This window comes from Mycteria americana, unplaced genomic scaffold (assembly GCF_035582795.1).
Source record: "Mycteria americana isolate JAX WOST 10 ecotype Jacksonville Zoo and Gardens unplaced genomic scaffold, USCA_MyAme_1.0 Scaffold_39, whole genome shotgun sequence".
Classification (NCBI taxonomy): Eukaryota; Metazoa; Chordata; class Aves; order Ciconiiformes; family Ciconiidae; genus Mycteria; species Mycteria americana.
This window is the reverse complement of record NW_027445626.1, coordinates 1,468,192-1,486,084: the sequence shown is the minus strand read 5'-3', so window position 1 is coordinate 1,486,084 and position 17,893 is coordinate 1,468,192. Positions and strand designations below refer to the sequence as shown.

Below are 17,893 nucleotides of genomic sequence, written 5' to 3'. Positions count from 1 at the left end.
GGAAGGAGGACCCGGGGAACTACAGGCCTGTTAGCCTGACCTCGGTGCCGGGGAAGCTGATGGAGCAGATCATCCTGAGTGCTATCGCACGCCATGTAGAGAATAACCAGGGGATCAGGCCCAGCCAGCATGGGTTCAGGAAAGGCAGGTCCTGCTTGACCAACCTGATCTCCTTCTATGATAAGGTGACCCGCCTAGTGGATGAGGGGAAGTCTGTGGATGTTGTCTACCTAGACTTCAGTAAAGCCTTTGACACGGTTTCCCACAGCATTCTCCTGGAGAAACTGGCTGCTCGTGGCTTGGACGGGTGTACTCTTCGCTGGGTAAAGAACTGGCTGGACGGCCGGGCCCAGAGAGTGGTGGTGAATGGAGTTTACTCCGGTTGGCGGCCGGTCACAAGCGGTGTTCCCCAGGGCTCGGTGTTGGGGCCAGTTCTGTTTAACATCTTTATCAATGATCTGGACGAAGGGATCGAGTGCACCCTCAGTAAGTTTGCAGACGACACCAAGTTGTGTGGGAGTGTTGATCTGCTGGAGGGTAGGCAGGCTCTGCAGAGGGACCTGGACAGGCTGGATCGATGGGCTGGGGTGAATTGTATGAGGTTTAACAAGGCCAAGTGCAAGGTCCTGCACTTGGGCCACAGCAACCCCATGCAACGCTACAGGCTTGGGGAAGAGTGGCTGGAAAGCTGCCTGGCAGAGAAGGACCTGGGGGTGTTGGTTGACAGCCGCCTGAATATGAGCCAGCAGTGTGCCCAGGCGGCCAAGAAGGCCAATGGCATCCTGGCCTGTATCAAAAATAGCGTGGCCAGCAGGACTAGGGAAGTGATTGTGCCCCTGTACTCGGCACTGGTGAGGCCGCACCTCGAATACTGTGTTCAGTTTTGGGCCCCCCAGTACAAGAGGGATATTGAGGTACTGGAGCGCGTACAGAGAAGGGCAACGAAGCTGGTGAAGGGTCTGGAGCAGAAGTCTTATGAGGAGCAGCTGAGGGAGCTGGGACTGTTTAGCCTGGAGAAAAGGAGGCTGAGGGGAGACCTCATCGCTCTCTACAACTACCTGAAAGGAGGTTGTAGAGAGGTGGGGGTCGGTCTCTTCTCCCAGGTAACAAGTGATAGGACAAGAGGAAATGGCCTCAAGTTGCGCCAGGGGAGGTTTAGACTGGATATTAGGAAATTTTTCTTCACCGAGAGGGTTATCAAGCATTGGAACAGACTGCCCAGGGAAGTGGTTGAGTCGCCATCCCTGGAGGTATTTAAAGGACGTTTGGATGAGGTACTTAGAGACATGGTGTAGTGGTGGTTTTTGGCAGTGTTAGGTTTATGGTTGGACTCGATGATCTTAAAGGTCTTTTCCAACCTATATGATTCTGTGATTCTGTGATTCTGTGATTCTGTGATTCTGTGAATTAGGAGGAGTGTGGCCACCCAGACAAGGGGAGTTAGCTCCTCCCTTGACTCAGCAGGGGTGTGGCCACATCTGAACTAATCTGTGCTGGGGTGGGGCTCCATGTTCTGCAGGAGTGGGGAGGACCTGGAGAAGGTGCAGAGGACATCTGCCAAGATGGGGTGAAGGGGCTGAATCCCATGACTTGTGTGGAGAGGCTGAGGGACCTGGGCTGCTTTGGCCTCCTGACGTAGAGGCCAAGGACAATGTTGTCATAGCCTGCAGCTGCTTGAAGGGTGCTTTCAGAGATGATGAAGATTTCCTTTGTAGAGGAAACAGCATGAGAAATGAAAAGCTGCGGAGTCTGAGCCTGGGCATGAGGAAAAAGGAAATGTCACTTGAAGGGTAGTGCTGTGGAAAACCAGTCACTGGGGGTGGTGGTGTTTGTCTGTGGTCAGCCCACGGCTTTCTGTTTCAGAGAGAGACATTGGTACAGGTAGGGACCCGTGAGGATGAGAGCAGGGTGGGGAAGTGGACAGTGTGTCTACAGCCTGCAGGGAAACAGGCAGAGGAGTGGCACAGTGTAGGACATCCTGTGGTGGAGATGGCCAACAAAGATACCCATCCAAGAACTGATTTACACAGAGAGATAGAAAAGGACAGAAATGCAATTAAGCAGCTGATGAAAGAGTTAATTGGACTTCTGAAAGGGGCGCAAGATATTGACTCCCTCAGTTATGGAGTTAGAAGCTCAAATCAGCAACCAGATAACTGGGAGGTATCTCAATGAACAAAAAGCCAGGGGAGGGGGAAATCTGGGCATCAATGGGAAGAGCAAATGTCCCAATACATCTGCTGAAAAGATGCTCTTAGATATGGTCATTTAATCAGCAGAGGTAGAAACACCTGAAAGATGAGGGAGATTAAATATGTGGCGTAATGTAATTGATAGAGTAGCCATAATGCAAGTACAGGAGACCAATATTTTTTCTCCTATGATTAATGCACTTCCTGCAAATTCCCATTCTGGCATGGCGTGAAAACACTGCCGTTATATGAAAAGTACTCAATTGTTTCAGCTCATGAAAATGTGCTATTTTTTCAAACTTTGCAAATTTGTTCACCTTTCCGGGCAGACCTTGTTTGTCTGACCATAAAACATCCAGGGCCACTTTTAGAGGCCTCCGTGTACCTGAGGTGTTTGCCTGGGGCTGGCAGTTATCAGACAGGACGTGTCAAAGAGCAGAGTCCCTCGCGAGCTACAGGTAGAGGCTGGACAGGGGGTTTCCAGGGTGTCTATACTGGCAGGAGGTGTCTACATCCCTGTAGTTGAAGACATTGGTGTCCTACATCCAATGTCAGTTCTGGAAAAAACCTTCCTTTTTCAAAAAAAAAAAAAAAAAAAAAGAACAAGGACACAAATTCCCCCCAAAGAATAGTATGTTAAAAGAGAAGAAAACAACAAAGAATTTTAAAAGCTGAAAAGGATTTTTAATCATTTTCTTTGCTTTGCATCTTTGTCTTTAATTCTTTGTTTTACTGTTATTGACACTTACCAATCATGTCTATTATTTACAGCCTAGCAGCATTGAAAGAAAAGATCATTTTGTGTCTTGCACAGAGCCCTGTGCCCCTAAAACGGTCTCTGCCCAGGACTGTCAAGGATACCCCTCAGACTCTGCACAGAGACAGTCACACTGCGGTATCGACCTCATTTCACTCATTTAGGTGTTGTTTGAAGTGGTCACATGCAGCACAGGAAGATTCATGCCCCATAACCATCTGCTCTGTTGTTATCAGACAAAGGGCCTGAGGCCATATGATCAACCGAAGCCAGAAGGCACCTCGGGAGTTCTGCAGTCCAACCTGCCATAAAAAAGGCTCAGACCAGGTTGTCCAAGGCTTGATCCAGTCAGAGTTTGACAACCTTCAAGGACAGAGTCTACACAGCCTCTCTGGGTGACCTGCTCCAACGCTTGGCTCAGCTCATGGTGAAACAGGCTTTCCTTATCTCCAGGCTGAACCTCCTCTCTTTCATCTTCCACCCATGCACTATGGTGAAGAGCTTGTCTCTCTGGTCTCCATAAAGTCCTTGTAGGTACTGGCAGGCTGCAATGAGGTCCCTCTCTGCCTTCCTTTCTCTGGGCTGGACTAGCTCAGCTCCCTCAGCCTCTTCTCATGGGAACGGTGCTCCACTCCCTGACCATCTTGGAGGTCCTTTGCTTCAAGGCAAGTGATTCAAGCACTGAGCCCAGCAGGACGATGGGAATGGCCAAACAGGAAAATTCATCCACAAACTTGGGGTGTGATGCCAGTGCTGGAAATGGCCAGTGAGAAAGTCTGGGGGGTTACAAATGCCCTGGGGCACCTTCCCCAGCTGTCCATGCCACCAAAGACAACAGACCAGCCTCCTCTCTCCTGTGTCTGCAAGTCTCCGCTGCCTTCCACAAGCCCTGACTCTGCACCAGCAACCCCCTGGTGTGAGTCCTCACCCTGCATGGTCAGGCAGCTCAGCTAACTTCAGTGCGTTCCTCTCCCAATTACTTTCCAGCCCCGTCCCTATCTGGTGGTCCCCAGCACTTTCCGTCCCCTACCCATCTATCTCTTTCCTGTCCAGCCCAGAAAAGCAGCCCATTCTGGGCTGACACCATGGCAGTGCCCACTGATGGGTACTGCAAAGCTCTGCACACTCAACCCCACAGCCCCAGCCCCTCTGCAGCTCACAGTAGCTCCTGCCAGAGAGGCAGAGAGGTGTCTTGTCCCAGGGCTCAGGGCCAGCCATGGCATGAGGAGATGGAGGCCAGTGTCTGCTCCTGTCTCCAAGACAGCCTTATTGTCCACGGCCAGCAAACCCCTCTGTGCCAGCCCCACTCCCAGGAAAAGAGTCCTGGCCCAGGGCATCCTCAGGCTGCTCCAGCCACCCAAGCAATAGAGAAGCCTGCCCGAGCTGGTGCATTCAGAAATAGATTTTTCTTTGTCATTTATTCCCCCCTAGAAGCACAGAGTTGCTGCTTTCTCTTCTCCAGACATGTCCCTGCCCCCAGAGAGCCTTTCACCATGGAAGTTTGTCCATGCTGGCCTGACTTGCCGCTCCTTCCTCCTCCCTGTGCCCTCCACAGGGCCCTGAGCTGTTGGTATTGCTCTGCAGAGCGAGCGGGCTGTGGTGCCTGAAAGCCATGGGGTGACAGTCCCAGGCAGATCCCTGTTGATCATTCACCATCTCCGGGGGACCTGGGCACCCACAGGTGAAGGCTCAGCCCAGGCCCATTCTCTAACACATTGTCCCATGCCCTCCTCCCCTCATCCCATGGGGAGAACCCAAGCAAAGCAGCACAGCATTGTGGGGGCAATTTCTTCAGCCTGAGCTCAGCTTTGGAAGAAGAGCCCAAACTCCAGACACCACCACTGAGGAAATCCCCTTTTATTACAGAGGTGCGACACGGGAGGCCAGCTGTACCATTGTGCCAGACACACGTGAACAGGCCTCTGGGTCAGACAGGCTGGGTTCATGGCTCTGGGGCAGTGGAGTGGATGCAGACATGAACAAACATGGTCATCACAGATAAAGTGGCCAAAGCACAGGATGTTCCCAAGATGAATTTGAAATCACTTCTGAAGAGGCGTGAGCAGGCTATTGCTGCTGAGAAAGAGCTGATTGAATCAGCTTCTTCAATGTGTCTTTAAGCTCCTGGTTCCTCATGCTGTAGATGAGGGGGTTCACGGCTGGAGGCACCACTGAGTACAGAACTGCCACCACCATATCCAGCAATGGGGAGGAGATGGAGGGGGCCTTCAGGTAGGCAACCATGGCAGTGCTGATGAACAAGGAGACCACGGCCACGTGAGGGAGGCACATGGAAAAGGCCTTGTGCTGTCCCTTCTCAGAGGGGATCTTCAGCACAGCCCTCAAGATCTGCATGTAGGACAGCACAATGAAAACAAAACAACCAACATCCACAAAGATAGTAAGTACAATAACCCACACTTCCCGGAGGTAAGCATCTGAGCAGGAGAGCTTGAGGATCTGGGGGATTTCACAGAAGAACTGGTCCAAGGCATTGCCTTGGCAGAGTGGTAGTGAAAACGTATTGGCAGTGTGCAGCAGAGCATTGAGGACACCACTGCCCCAGGCAGCTGCTGCCATGTGGACACAAGCTCTGCTGCCCACAAGGGTCCCATAGTGCAGGGGCTTGCAGATGGCAATGTAGCGGTCGTAGGCCATGACAGTGAGAAGAAAATACTCTGCTGAAATGAAAAACACAAACAGAAAGACCTGGGCAGCACATCCCAGGTAGGAGATGGCCCTGGTGTCCCACAGGGAATTGGCCATGGCTTTGGGGACAGTGGTGGAAATGGAGGCCAGGTCGAGGAGAGAGAGGTTGAGGAGGAAGAAGTACATGGGGGTGTGGAGGTGGTGGTCACAGGCTACGGCGGTGATGATGAGACCGTTGCCCAGGAGGGCAGCCAGGTAGATGCCCAGGAAGAGCCAGAAGTGCAAGAGCTGCAGCTCCCGTGTGTCTGCAAATGCCAGGAGGAGGAATTCAGTGATGGAGCTTGCATTGGACATTTGCTACTTCTGGGCATGGGCACCTGTCCAAGGAGGAAAAGGCAGTGAGAAGTTAAGGCAGAGTTCTCTGAGCAAAACCTATTCCAGTTCTCATGGAAACCCCCCAGACTTCCTTGCCCCTTTCAGGTAGACCTTTGTCATGTCCCTTTTATGAGCTCTGCGTGGTGTTGGCAGAGGGTGCCATTGGGAACAGGCAGCTCTGCTGTGGACTCTTGAAGTGTCGGTCCTGCCCTACAGCAAAAGGTAAACAGGAACACAGGGCCATCTCGGATTAAATCCGCCTTTGATACCAATGAGCTTTGCAGCATTGTTGCTCCCATTTCACCTGAGAGCAGAGCAGAGCTGTGGGGATTTTGGTTTGTGTATTTTGTTCTAGTTGCCTCACCACAACTGAGGAGTGTTTTTAAGGCAGAAAGCCTTGGCATTCCTCTTGCACTCCAAGTGAAACCGTGTGGGTGCTGACAGGCAAAGGGACTGTCCCTTAGTGCAGGCTATGGAGAGCTGCTCTCTCCATCAGCCCTGGTCTCAGCTGCCCTTTCCTTGCAGCTCTTTGCGCAGGAGGATGATCACACCCTGATGATCCCCTGAGAAGAAACGGGACACTGCTGAGAGCAGAGGAATCCAGTTTCCGAGTGCAGATCTCCAAAGCCCTCCCTGCCACCTGAGGAGGATCTCAGCTCCCCCCTCCCAGCCAGGGACACACAGGACTCATTGCAGCTGCCCACATAGAGATGATGAGCAGCATTGCCATGGCCTTAGCACCGAATATTTGTCTCCATGGGGCTCCCTCCTCTCTGGGGCACAGAGATGCCATGGGAGAGCTGTGCCCTTGTGGGGAGGCAGCCTGCAGCCCAGCAGGACCCCCAGAAAATAGTCAAAAATCCTGAGGATGGGGTGCCCTGAAGTGAGGGTCAGCTCATTGCCAGCCCCACACACCGCACTGCCCAGAGCCCCCAGGTAAGGTGGGGACAAAAGCAGCAAGGACAGGAGGGGAAACACACAGAGAAATGCCCCAATGCTCCTGCCAAGAGAGGAAGGACAGGGACAGACAAACAGGTCCTCAGGTGTTTCTCCTTATCGGGTGTCAGGCTGCCAAGAAGAAGACTCAGCCTGAAACCCCAAGACCCTGGGTGCAGAAGCTGTGCTGGATGGGAGAGGAGAGCAGAGGGGTGCTCCAGGAAAGTGTTTGTGCTGCAGGGGATGTCAGGGAGGTGCCCAAAAGCCCCTCCCATGGCCTTGCTGGCAGCAGCTCCCTCTCCCTGCCTGCCCATGACTCTGCTGCCTGGAGCTGGCTCTGCTGGGAGCTGCTTCTCTGTCCCCATGTGTCCTCCCTGTCTGTGCTCACAGACCCCATCCCACCCGCTGTGTTCTCTGCTCTGCCCTGCAGACACCTCCTGGCAGCAAAGTACTGACCAGGGGCATCTCTGTATATACAGGAGCTCAGGAGAAACTCAGAGAAGTCCTACTTAAAAGTGGGGTCTTCTCCAGAGTGCAGAAAAAATTTCCATCAACCACTCCCCACCCAGCCAACCAAGGACAGGAAACAAAGCACTGACTCCTTCCATTTAATGTAATCCCCATTTTGACCTTTCTCTGCAAAAGTCCCCTTGGAAATGCCCTGGGGGTAACCTGGAGCTGTGAGCAGCCCTGGTCCATGCAGCACCCTCTCAACAGCAGGACCCTGCCTGCCCTGCCAGGAGTTGCTCCTTCCACACAGAGCTTCCCCCCGCAGCGCCATGGGGAGCTCCCCGGGCGTGCTGAGTGCAGACCCGGGCAGGCAGCAGGGTCCCTGCCCTGGCACACAGCCCCCTGGGGCACAGGGACCCTGCTCTGAAGGACAGCCCTGGGCAGCCCGGCCTGCACACCCGGCTTCACACCCCTGCAGCCATCCCCAGGAGAACCTTCTGACAGTGCAACGGGGAAGCCCTGCTCTGGACTACGTCCTCCTTCTTCACCCCAGAGAAGCCAAGACAGATATCCTCACAGGTCCTATCAGTCATGGGATGTGCCAGCTCTGCAAGACTCATCTGCATTGCCCTGCTGCCAGAGACTTACTGTGTCACATGCTGTGAAGATTTCTCTGTGAACAAGCTCAGCTCTGTCCTCCCACCCCAGACTGCCTTTAAGCTCTCTCTGCCGCACTCGTCTCCCCTCGGTGCCTGCAGACACTGCCCTCAGCCCTGCTGCACTTTCTGGAGGAGCCGCTCCTGGGCAGAGCTGTCTCTCTGCAGTGCTGCCCGCTTGCCAGGAGCTCCCTGCATCCCAGGAGCCTGGCCCAGCTGAGCAGCAGAGGAGCAGCCCAAGGCAGCACTTCCTCTGCCCCTCTGGGCTCCCTCCAGGTGTCCCTGGGGCTCCAGGGGAACCTGCTGTGAAACAGGCTGAATGTTCCCTCCCTCAGCTGCAGAGAGACACTTCTTTCCTGCAGTGGCATTGCTCCTCTCGGAGACAGAGTTAGGTCTAAAAATCACCTTTTTTGTCTTCTTATTAGGCAGGACACCCAGACAATGACAGGCAGGGATCTTCTTTACTCCTGCTGAGGGAAGGGATTCAGCTGAGTCAATCGAGGCATCTCAGCCTGCGTTTCTATTGTTAGCGCTGGAGGGGGACCCAGCTCCCTCCCATGCCTGTCACAAACCCACAGAAGGCGGCATTCCTCTTGCCTCAGTTGAGGCCTGCGTTAAAGAGGCACCTGCATGTGAGGTCCTTGTCTCAGCTCCTGTGGTAATTGATGAAGAGGTAGGGCAGGAGGTGGCTGCTTAGATGAAATATCTGGTGAGGTTTGAGGTACCAGAGTTTGCCCAAGGCATGTGCAAGACAGCTGCACCTGCCCCTATGTACTATCTTCTGGCAGCCTACACTGCCTCCTGACCAAATAGTGTCCTGTGTCATAGGGAGAGCTGCGTTTCTCTGTCTTTTCCATCAGCTGGCTTGCCTAGATCTCCACTTACTATAACAACGGTTTTCATCCCCACATTGCCTAATCATATTCTGGACAGTTACTCTACTTAATGTGCAAATAGAGGCCTGTAGTGTTATATGAGATGCCAAGGCTGTGGCACAGAACGACATGCGGCTGGCAGGTACAGCCCAGGAAAGCCATCCCCATTCAGAGCAAGAGTGTGACGGACACCCCGGACAGCACTGCAGACAGGTTCGGTGCCTTTGTGCAAGCCACGGATTGTCACCACTGCACTGTGGCAAGATCTGTCCCTTCTCTACCCAGGAGACGTAGGGCAGTCCAGGAACACAAGGCACATCACACTGGGGTCTCCAATGGTGTGACTACATTCTCACACTGCTGGTTATTTCCTCCACCAACCTTTACTCAGCCCCTTGAGGATACAGCCAAGGAACGGACCAACTGTTTTGACAGTGGGCCTGTCAGCAGCACCTTGTCATTCATGGAGATCACCTTCCCATCCACCCTCAGGGGCAGCAGAGACACCACTGAAGTAAACCTGTTTCTTTCCAGGGCTGCATTTCCCAGCCCTGTTTCTCTCTGTCCCTGGGGACAGCAGGGTTGCCTCACTCTCTTGGCATCCAATTTCAGCTTTAGTCTTCCATCTGCTGTCCACTCTGGCATGTCTCTGCTCTGAAGCAAAGCCTTTGCACACACGGGGTTTTGGAGGCTTGCTACCAGGTTTCCCCTGAGGTGCAACAGCCCAAATGTGCACCCTTGCCCTCAGCCAGGGGCAGAGCCAGGACGAGCTGGAGCCTGTGCTTCTTGGCGTCGATGGAGTAACTGCCAAGGCGTGGTAGAACAAGTCACACAGCTTGGGGTGCTGCAATGGATGGGTACAGGCTTTTCAGGACAGGCGGGCTGTTAGGCTCAGCTGTGGGGTTTCTCTCAAAGTCAAGAAGCTGCTGGGATGTGTGGAGCTCCTCTATGGGCAAGTGAAAACTTTGTTGAGCCCTTGTGAGTGAGGATCAGAGGAGGGGCCAGTAAAAGTGAGATTGTGGTGGGAGATGAGGAACCCCCAGTCAGGGTGGAGAAGTGGGCATAGTCTTTTCTAAGCACCGCCAGGGGGTCTCTGGATGTAGAAGCCTGGGCCTCGCTGGGGATTTTAATGACCCTGGCATTTTCTGGAAGGGGTACACAGCAGCATGCAAACAGTCCAGGCAGTTTCTGGAGGTTCTTGGGACTACTGCTTAGCACAGCTGCCAGGTGGGCCAACAAAGGTAAGGCAAGCCTGGGTCTGACACTTGCCAGCAAGGAAGATCTGGTCAGAGGTGTGAAGATCGTTGTAAGTCTTGGGTCTTGTCACCCTAAAATATTGGATCCCCGCTCCTGAGGGGACTGAGGAAGGAAAATAGGAGACTGCAGATGCCTGCCGGACATCAGAGGAGCAGACTTTGTCCTACTCTGGGCAGTTCTACTGGGGATCCAATGGTCAGCAGCACTGAATGGCAGCACAGCTCAATACAACTGGTCTTCAAGGATAGCATCCTACAAGCATAGAATTGGTCTTTCACAAATCTCAGTTGAAACTTGAAAGTAAATTCAAGGGCACCATAATGAGCTGGTACTACTTCAGGGAGAGTTAAAGAAGAGGCAAAGATAATATGGGATCACTCCTAAATTTAGTAGGAGCAGGTGTAGATAGATCGGAAATATTTAGTGTGCTCTTTGCCTCAGTTATCACCAGCAAGGTCTCCCAGGCCTTTGTGCCTCAAGGCAGGACTCTGGAAGGAAACAGCCAATGCTGGATAGGATTCAAATCAGGGGCTACTTGAGCAAAGTCAAAATTACCAGTCAGAAGGGACTGGATGTATCAATCTCTATTTACATAGAGGGAGAGAAAGTGCCATCAGCTCGCTGGTCCACGTTCATGGCCTATGGAAAAATCGTGAGAATTTACAGAGCAGCATCAAAGTTCTGAAAAGGAAGACTTCTTATACACTTAGTACACCCAGGCCTTTTCTGCATACATCTCAGCTCCTGCTTAACATCTTCATTCAAGGGTTGATACAGTTGCCCACACAGAGGTGGCCCCTGCCTCCAAGATACGCGGAAGTAGCTGAAGCCCTGACATGGTACCACAAAATGTGACCCAGGGCTGCTGGGAGCATTTCTGGAGCAGGAGCTGTTGGACAGGCAGGGTAGGGCAAAGCATCTCAGTGGAGACAACGGATTGCTTTCTCTTGAGTAGAAAAGGAAGCCTGGACAATTGCACCCAAGCTGTCCAGCGCTGGAGGAGAATGAGGAATGAGTAGGTCTGGATGCTGCAGAGGCTACAAAGAACATGGTCCTGTAACCCAGAGATGTTGGCATGAATGCAGGTTTGGCTAGTCAAAAGAGAGCCTTTTGTACACTTTGTGTCTTTGCTTCCCGCTGTGGATTGAGGGAGCTCGTGAGTTCAGCGTGGGACTCACTGTGTGCCAAGACTGAATATGGACAGAGCCTGAGGCAGGGAGTGCTTTGGGGTTTCTTGGGATCTGTGCTTGACACAAAAATGTGTTTTCTATAGGTCTAAGGCTATCCACTGTGGAGAGTGGACTTTGGGGGAAGTACTGTGCACTTCATAGACAGCAGAGGAGTGCCTTTTTTTTTTTTATTATTGCACTGTGCCTTCATTTGTTTCTGTTTTTTGGCAATTAAGAAACATCCTTCTGTGTCTGGGTGCAGCTCGTTCCCCAAGCAAAGCAGGTGGAAACTGGTGCCAATGGGCTGAAACATGCAGCTACAGACTGTAGTGGAGAAAGCTCAGATGTGAACAAAGGTGCTGTAAATCCCAGGTGCCTGATGAGAGACATGTGGGGTTGGAGGGAGGGACAAAGGTTGCCCATAGAGTGTCTGACACACAGGGCCTTGCCTTCTCTACGTATTCAGTCTTGAATATGTTCACTTTCAATGTGATTTGGAGATTGCTGATAGCCCTTAATGTGTCAGCAGACAAATGAAGAAAAGGGGAAGAAAAAGAAATCCTTTCTTACTGTTTTTGACTATTGAAATCTTTTCAATTCTGAAATCTCTCTAATTAACCACATAAGAACTGGGGAATTAAGAAGATTATGCCCAGAGAGTTGGCTTCTTAGGGCATTTTGTATGTGAATGAGCCCTGTGGTGCCAAGTTCCTGAACTGCAGATACTAAAAGTAGAACGAACTGGCCTCTAGAGAAGTAAAAGTCAGCAGCAAACCTCCAAGTTTCTGAGGTTGTTAGTGGTCCCCACTGAGAGCCATCACTGAAGAGACCATGGAGGGAATGAGCCGACAAATCTCCCACTGTTGCACTCATAATCCAAGGGGAAATGGTTAGTGATGTGCTACACCACTGAGACACACACAAGTCTATGGGGCTGAATGGGATCCACCCAAGAGTACTGAGGGAGCTGGCAGAAGTCCCCACCAAGCATCTTTCAATCCTTTCTCAGCAGTCCTGGCTAAGCGGGAAGGTGCCAGTTGACTGGAGTTTAGCAGGTGAGCAGGCCCAGTCAGCGTGGGTTTATGAAAGGCAGGTCCTGCTTGACTAACCTGATCTCCTTCTATGACAAGGCGACCCGCTCAGTGGATGAGGGGAAGGCTGTGCATGTTGTCTACTTGGACTTTAGTCAAGCCTTTATTGTGGTTTAGCCCCAGTTGGCAATTAAGTACCTCACAGACTCTCGTTCACCCTACCCTCCCTGGTGGGATGGGGGAGAGAATCGGAAGAGCAAAAGTAAGAATACTCATGAGCTGAGATAAGAACAGTTTAATAATTTGAACAACAAAAACTAAATAGTAATAATAAATTGTAATGAGAAGGAAAACAATAAGAGAGAAAGAGAGGAACAAAACCCAAGGAAAAAAAACCTGATACAACTGCTCACCACCTGCCGACCGAAGCCCAGCCAGTCCCCAAGCAGTGACCCCTGCTCCCCAGCCAACTCACCCCAGTTTATATACTGAGCATGACATCATATGGTATTGAAAAGCCCTTTGGTCAGTTTGGATCAACTCTCCTGGCTGTGTCCCCTCCCAACTTCTTTTGCACCTGGCAGAGCATGGGAAGCTGAAAAGTCCTTGATTGGCGTAAACACCACTTAGCAACAGCCAAAACATCAGCGTGTTATCAATATTGTTCTCATACTAAAATCCAAAACACAGCACTATACCAGCTACTAGGAAGCAAATTAACTCTATCCCAGCCGAAACCAGGACAGTGTTCACCCCTTATTCTATACCATCTATGTCATGCCCAGGTTCTACCCTTTCTAATACAATTAATCACCACCACTTTCCCTGTCTCTAGATATATACACACAGCTATCATTCCCTTGGTCTATGGGCCATCCCTCTACAATGTCCATTGAGTTCATTTAGTCCATGACTTTGGGCTCTATCTGTCATAACAGTCTTTCAGGGCAGGAGAGATGGTGCGTGGTGTTGCATTGTTGCATGCTGAAGCCAGTTCTCGTTCCATCACTGCTGCACTTTGCTTGGTTTCATCAAAGCTCATTCTTCATTAATCTGGGTGATCCTTACTGAAATACCATTGATATGGTGTATAGTCACCATAAAAGTGATGACATACAGTATTATATAGCAAGTGACATCAAACCATTTAGTTCATTGGCTATTCTCACCCAAAATCAAATCCCCTTGAGGTATACATCGGACTTCCCATACTTTGGCATTACCCACCAAGTGCCCCCGGGTCCTTGAGCAAAAGCAATCCCATGAATGGGCTTGCCTTTGCCCGAGGCAGGAGTAACCCAGACTGTCTTCCCCAGCATGTTTTTTATGTGCACTACAGGGACCTTATCCCCTTCGACAGTGTGTAGAAGTTCCGATAGGGCAGGGCCAGCTCGACTGGCAGATCCCCTAGAATTAACTAATGACGTGGCCTTTGCTAAATGTGCATCCCAATGTTTGAATGTCCCACCACCCATTGCTCACAGTGTTGTCTTTAACAGTCCATTGTATCGTTTGATTTTCCCGGAGGCTGGTGCATGATAGGGGATGTGATACACCCACTCAATGCCATGCTCTTTGGCCCAGGTGTCTATGAGGTTGTTTCAAAAATGAGTCCCGTTCTCTGTCTCAATTCTCTCTGGGGTGCCATGTCGCCATAGGACTTGCTTTTCAAGGCCCAGGATAGTGTTCCGGGCAGTGGCATGGGGCACAGCATATGTTTCCAGCCATCCGGTGGTTGCTTCCACCATTGTAAGCACTTGCTGGGTTTGTGGGAGTGTGATATAATCGATCTGCCAGGCCTCCCCATATTTATATTTCAGCCATCGCCCTCCATACCACAGAGGCTTTAACAGCTTGGATTGTTTAATTGCAGTGCATGTTTCACATTCATGGATGACCCATGCAATAGTGTCCATGGTCAAGCCCACCCCTCAATCGTGAGCCCATCTATATGTTGCATCTCTTCCTTGATGGCCTGAGGTGTCATGGGCCCACCGAGCTATAAATAATTCACCCTTATGTTGCCAGTCCAGATCCACCTGAGCCACTTCAGTCTTAGCAGCCTGATCCACCTGCTGGTTGTTTTGATGTTCCTCAGTGGCCCGACTCTTGGGTACGTGAGCATCTACGTGACATACTTTTACCACCAGGTTCTCTACACAGGCAGCAATATTTTGCCACAATGCTGCAGCCCAGATGGGTTTGCCTCTGTGCTGCCAATTATTCTGCTTCCATTGCTGTAACCACCCCCACAAGAAGAAAATTAACTCTAACCCAGCCAAAACCAGGACAGTGACCACAGTGTTATAATACACCAGTGTTGTAGCTATTTGCGGAAGAGTGCTTTCACAGCATCAGGGCCTTCTCTCTTGCTCTCTCTTCCTCCCCAGCAACTAGGCTGGATTTCTTGATGAGGGAAGAGCAGGGGACACCATTTAGCAAGGCAAAGATTTACACAGTGCATTGGTGTCCATGACCATGTTTTGGTAGCGAGGAGGCTGCATGTGTGACCTCTGTGAGAGAAGACCAAGGGCTGCCTCCATGCCAGACAGGGCTGGGTCCAGCCAGCTCCAAAATAGACCCACCGCTGGCCAAAACTGAGCCCAGCAACAAAGCTGGTGGAACTGGTGTGAAAATGTATTTAAGAAGGGGCACAAGTGCCAGACTGGAATAGGAGTTAGTGGAAAAAAAACATGTAAGAAACAGCCCTGCAACACTATGGTCAATGAAGAGGGAGGAGAACCACCCCCTCGGTGGTCCAGGCACCAGAGCAGATATTCCCCTGCAGCCCAAGCAGAATACCACAGCACAGCAGGTATTTTCCTGCAGCCTATGGAGAAGACCATGGTGGACAAGGTAAGCCCTGCAGTCCGTGGAGGACGCAATGCTGGAGAATTTGGGTAATTCCTGAAAGAACTGTGGCCTGTGGAGAGCACAGAGTGGAGCAGGTTCATCTTGAAGGACTGCAGCCTGTAGGAGGGACCCCATGGGAAAAGTGGGAGAAGGAAGGAGCAGCAGGCAGGAAGTGTTCTGGACTGACCACAACCCCCCTTCCCCATGGCCTAGCGCTGCTCAGAGGGGAGGAGGTAGAAGAGTTGGGAGTAAAGGAGTGAAGTTCAGCTGGGGAAAATAGGGTGGGGAGGAGGCCTTCCATGGGGAAGGAGATAAGGTCTTCCAAGAGCCCCACACTTCTTCCACCCTCAGCCTTTGCAGTTACACGTGCCTGGCCTGCCCACCTGCTTTGCCACTGTCACGTTTGGACTGAAGTCCCACACACATTTTGGCATGCCCAGTGTAAGCTGGCCTCCACCCAAATCTGGAGCCCACCTGGCCATGGAGGCAGGGAGAGGACAGGTCCCTCTGCCCAGGGCCAGGAACAGCTCTTCCCTGGGACCCTTGCCAAGGAATGCTCCTCATGTGTGTCAGCCTGTGGCCTGGCAGGGGTGGAATTGGGACAAGGGCTGCTGGGGCAGGTCTGAAGTAGCTCAGCTGGCAGAGCATTAGACTGAAGATCTAAAGGTCCCTGGTTCAGCCCTGGGCTGATACAGTGGTATACTCGCTCAGTTTTTTGCAGAGCCTGCCTGCTTCTTCCAGCCTACCCTGGCCCTCCTTGCTCCTTCACCTCTTGCCAGAGCACTGCCCCTGCACTGCAGATGCAGATCTGTGGGTTAGAAGGAGCCTTCCTCTTGCTCCACAAGTCCCCAGCCTTCGCCTCAACAGGACTCTCCATTCAGTGCTTCTTTGGGGTGCTCTCCATCTGTCCCTCCTTCCCTGCTCCACAGCAATTGCCACCTTTCCTTTATGGGGTCTCTGCAAAGACCTTGTCTCTCTCCTCTTTGTCAGTCTTGATGATGCACAGACTGCTCCCCTCCTCACACACATCCTTCACCTGGACCTCAGCTTGCAGACCAGAGCATACTGCCCATGGGGGAGGCCACTGTGACCCCAGTCCCAGGGAGATCCACTCCCTGGAGCTGAGGCCTGAATGGCAGCATCCTCCCTCCAGAGGTCTGTCACAGCGAGACCTCTGATGTGTCAAGGACAGCTGGCAAAGCCGTGCCCAAATAGACTCACCCACCAGACTGCACTGGCTAGACCAGCTGCAGCCCCTCACAGCCATCAGTCCCTGCACAGAGGAAGAAAGACCTGCTCATGAGCTCCAACAAGCTGCTGGGCTCCCCTCTTGCAACCTCTTGCTGCTACAGAGCCCTGCTCGCCCCCCAGGAACACAGTGACAGCTGTGACCCCGCACATCTCCCTCTGTCTCCAGTCTCAGCCTCTCCCCAGTCAGCCCAAAGAATGGCACGTGCTGGACTACAGTCGCACAGCAACGTGCATGTTCTAACCCCGTGCAGTTCTGCTGCCTCACAGCTGGCTCCTTAGGGATGCACCTGCAGAGGAGTTTGGCTTTTGTTGTGACTGAGCGCAAGTGAGAGGTGGTGAGAGGGAGAGACTGTCTGTCCAAGCACAGTTACTGTCTTGTCAGCTTTGAGCACGAGCTTAAACACGCTTGGCTGCAGGGGTAAGGCCTGCAGGATTATCACTGCTCCAGAAGAGTCCTTCTACGCCTTTCTTGAGCAAGAATGGGAGAGTCATTGCTGAGGATGGGTTTTGGGGTCATGTGTGCAAAGCAGAAGAGGTGAGCAGTCCATCCCCTTAACTCCACTCAACCACTCCAGAAGTTCACAGGCACTGTGGTCTGCTTTTGATTCCCCCAAACCCCCATGCCAGGCAGGGGCTCAGCAGGGAAAACTCTATGGCATTGGGCAACACAATTGTCCCAGCTGTGCCACCATGAGGACACCATCCCTGCATGTGGTCAAACCATCAGCCTTTGAGTACCAGCTGAACACAGTCACCCACCCTGCCACAGAGACCCCAGCCAGGGCTGTCCCAGGGCACTGCTTTGCTGCCAGGACAGTCATCAGCGCTGAAGGAATGGGAAGGTCCCTGAGCCCAACCCACATGCTCACCCCATGCAGATGGAAGCCTGCTCTTCAAGTCACCTCCAGGGATGCTGGGGAACAGAGGGCTGCAGGGGGAGACCTGGTGCCTGGAGAAGGGGGTATAAGATTTCTGCCACCACGTCCCCTCCACAGCATGCCCTGGGATGCCATCGGAGCCTGCAGGCACCTCACCCCAGGCAGGGCATTTCCCTCACCCTGTTGCACTGCTCCTGCTGTGGAGTTGGGGACAGATGTGGCACAGAGGGCTGTTGCCCTGGGTGGCAGAGGAGGCTCAGGGGAAGGGGTTTTCTCCTCTCCATCGACCCATCCCGCAGTGGGCCAGAGCGTGGGAGCAGCACCTGCAGCAAGAGCCTCCTTCTGCCCCATTGCCCTGCTGAGGCGTTGAAGGGGCAGCACTCTGCAGTGCAGCCCTGTGCCAGGATCAGGCCCCAGCACAGAGGCAGTCCCAGCTTGCCCACCTCAGAAGGGTTCAAGTGCTGTTTTCTGCAGAGGGTCCCTGGGCACGCAGGGGACAACAGGACTGTGCTCGTCATAGACACATCACGGGAGGAGAGTGTCTCTCCTGCTGGCAGGTGTCAA

General features: G+C 52.4%; 1 protein-coding gene across 1 annotated transcript; it reads right to left on the bottom strand.

Moving 5' to 3' along the window:
- Window positions 1–5,016: 5,016 nt before the first annotated feature.
- LOC142403639 (olfactory receptor 14A16-like) lies at window positions 5,017–5,979 on the bottom strand. The gene has a single exon (XM_075489870.1). It carries the CDS (start codon window positions 5,950–5,952, stop codon window positions 5,017–5,019), a length of 936 nt encoding a protein of 311 aa, XP_075345985.1. The 5' UTR covers window positions 5,953–5,979.
- Window positions 5,980–17,893: the final 11,914 nt, after the last annotated feature.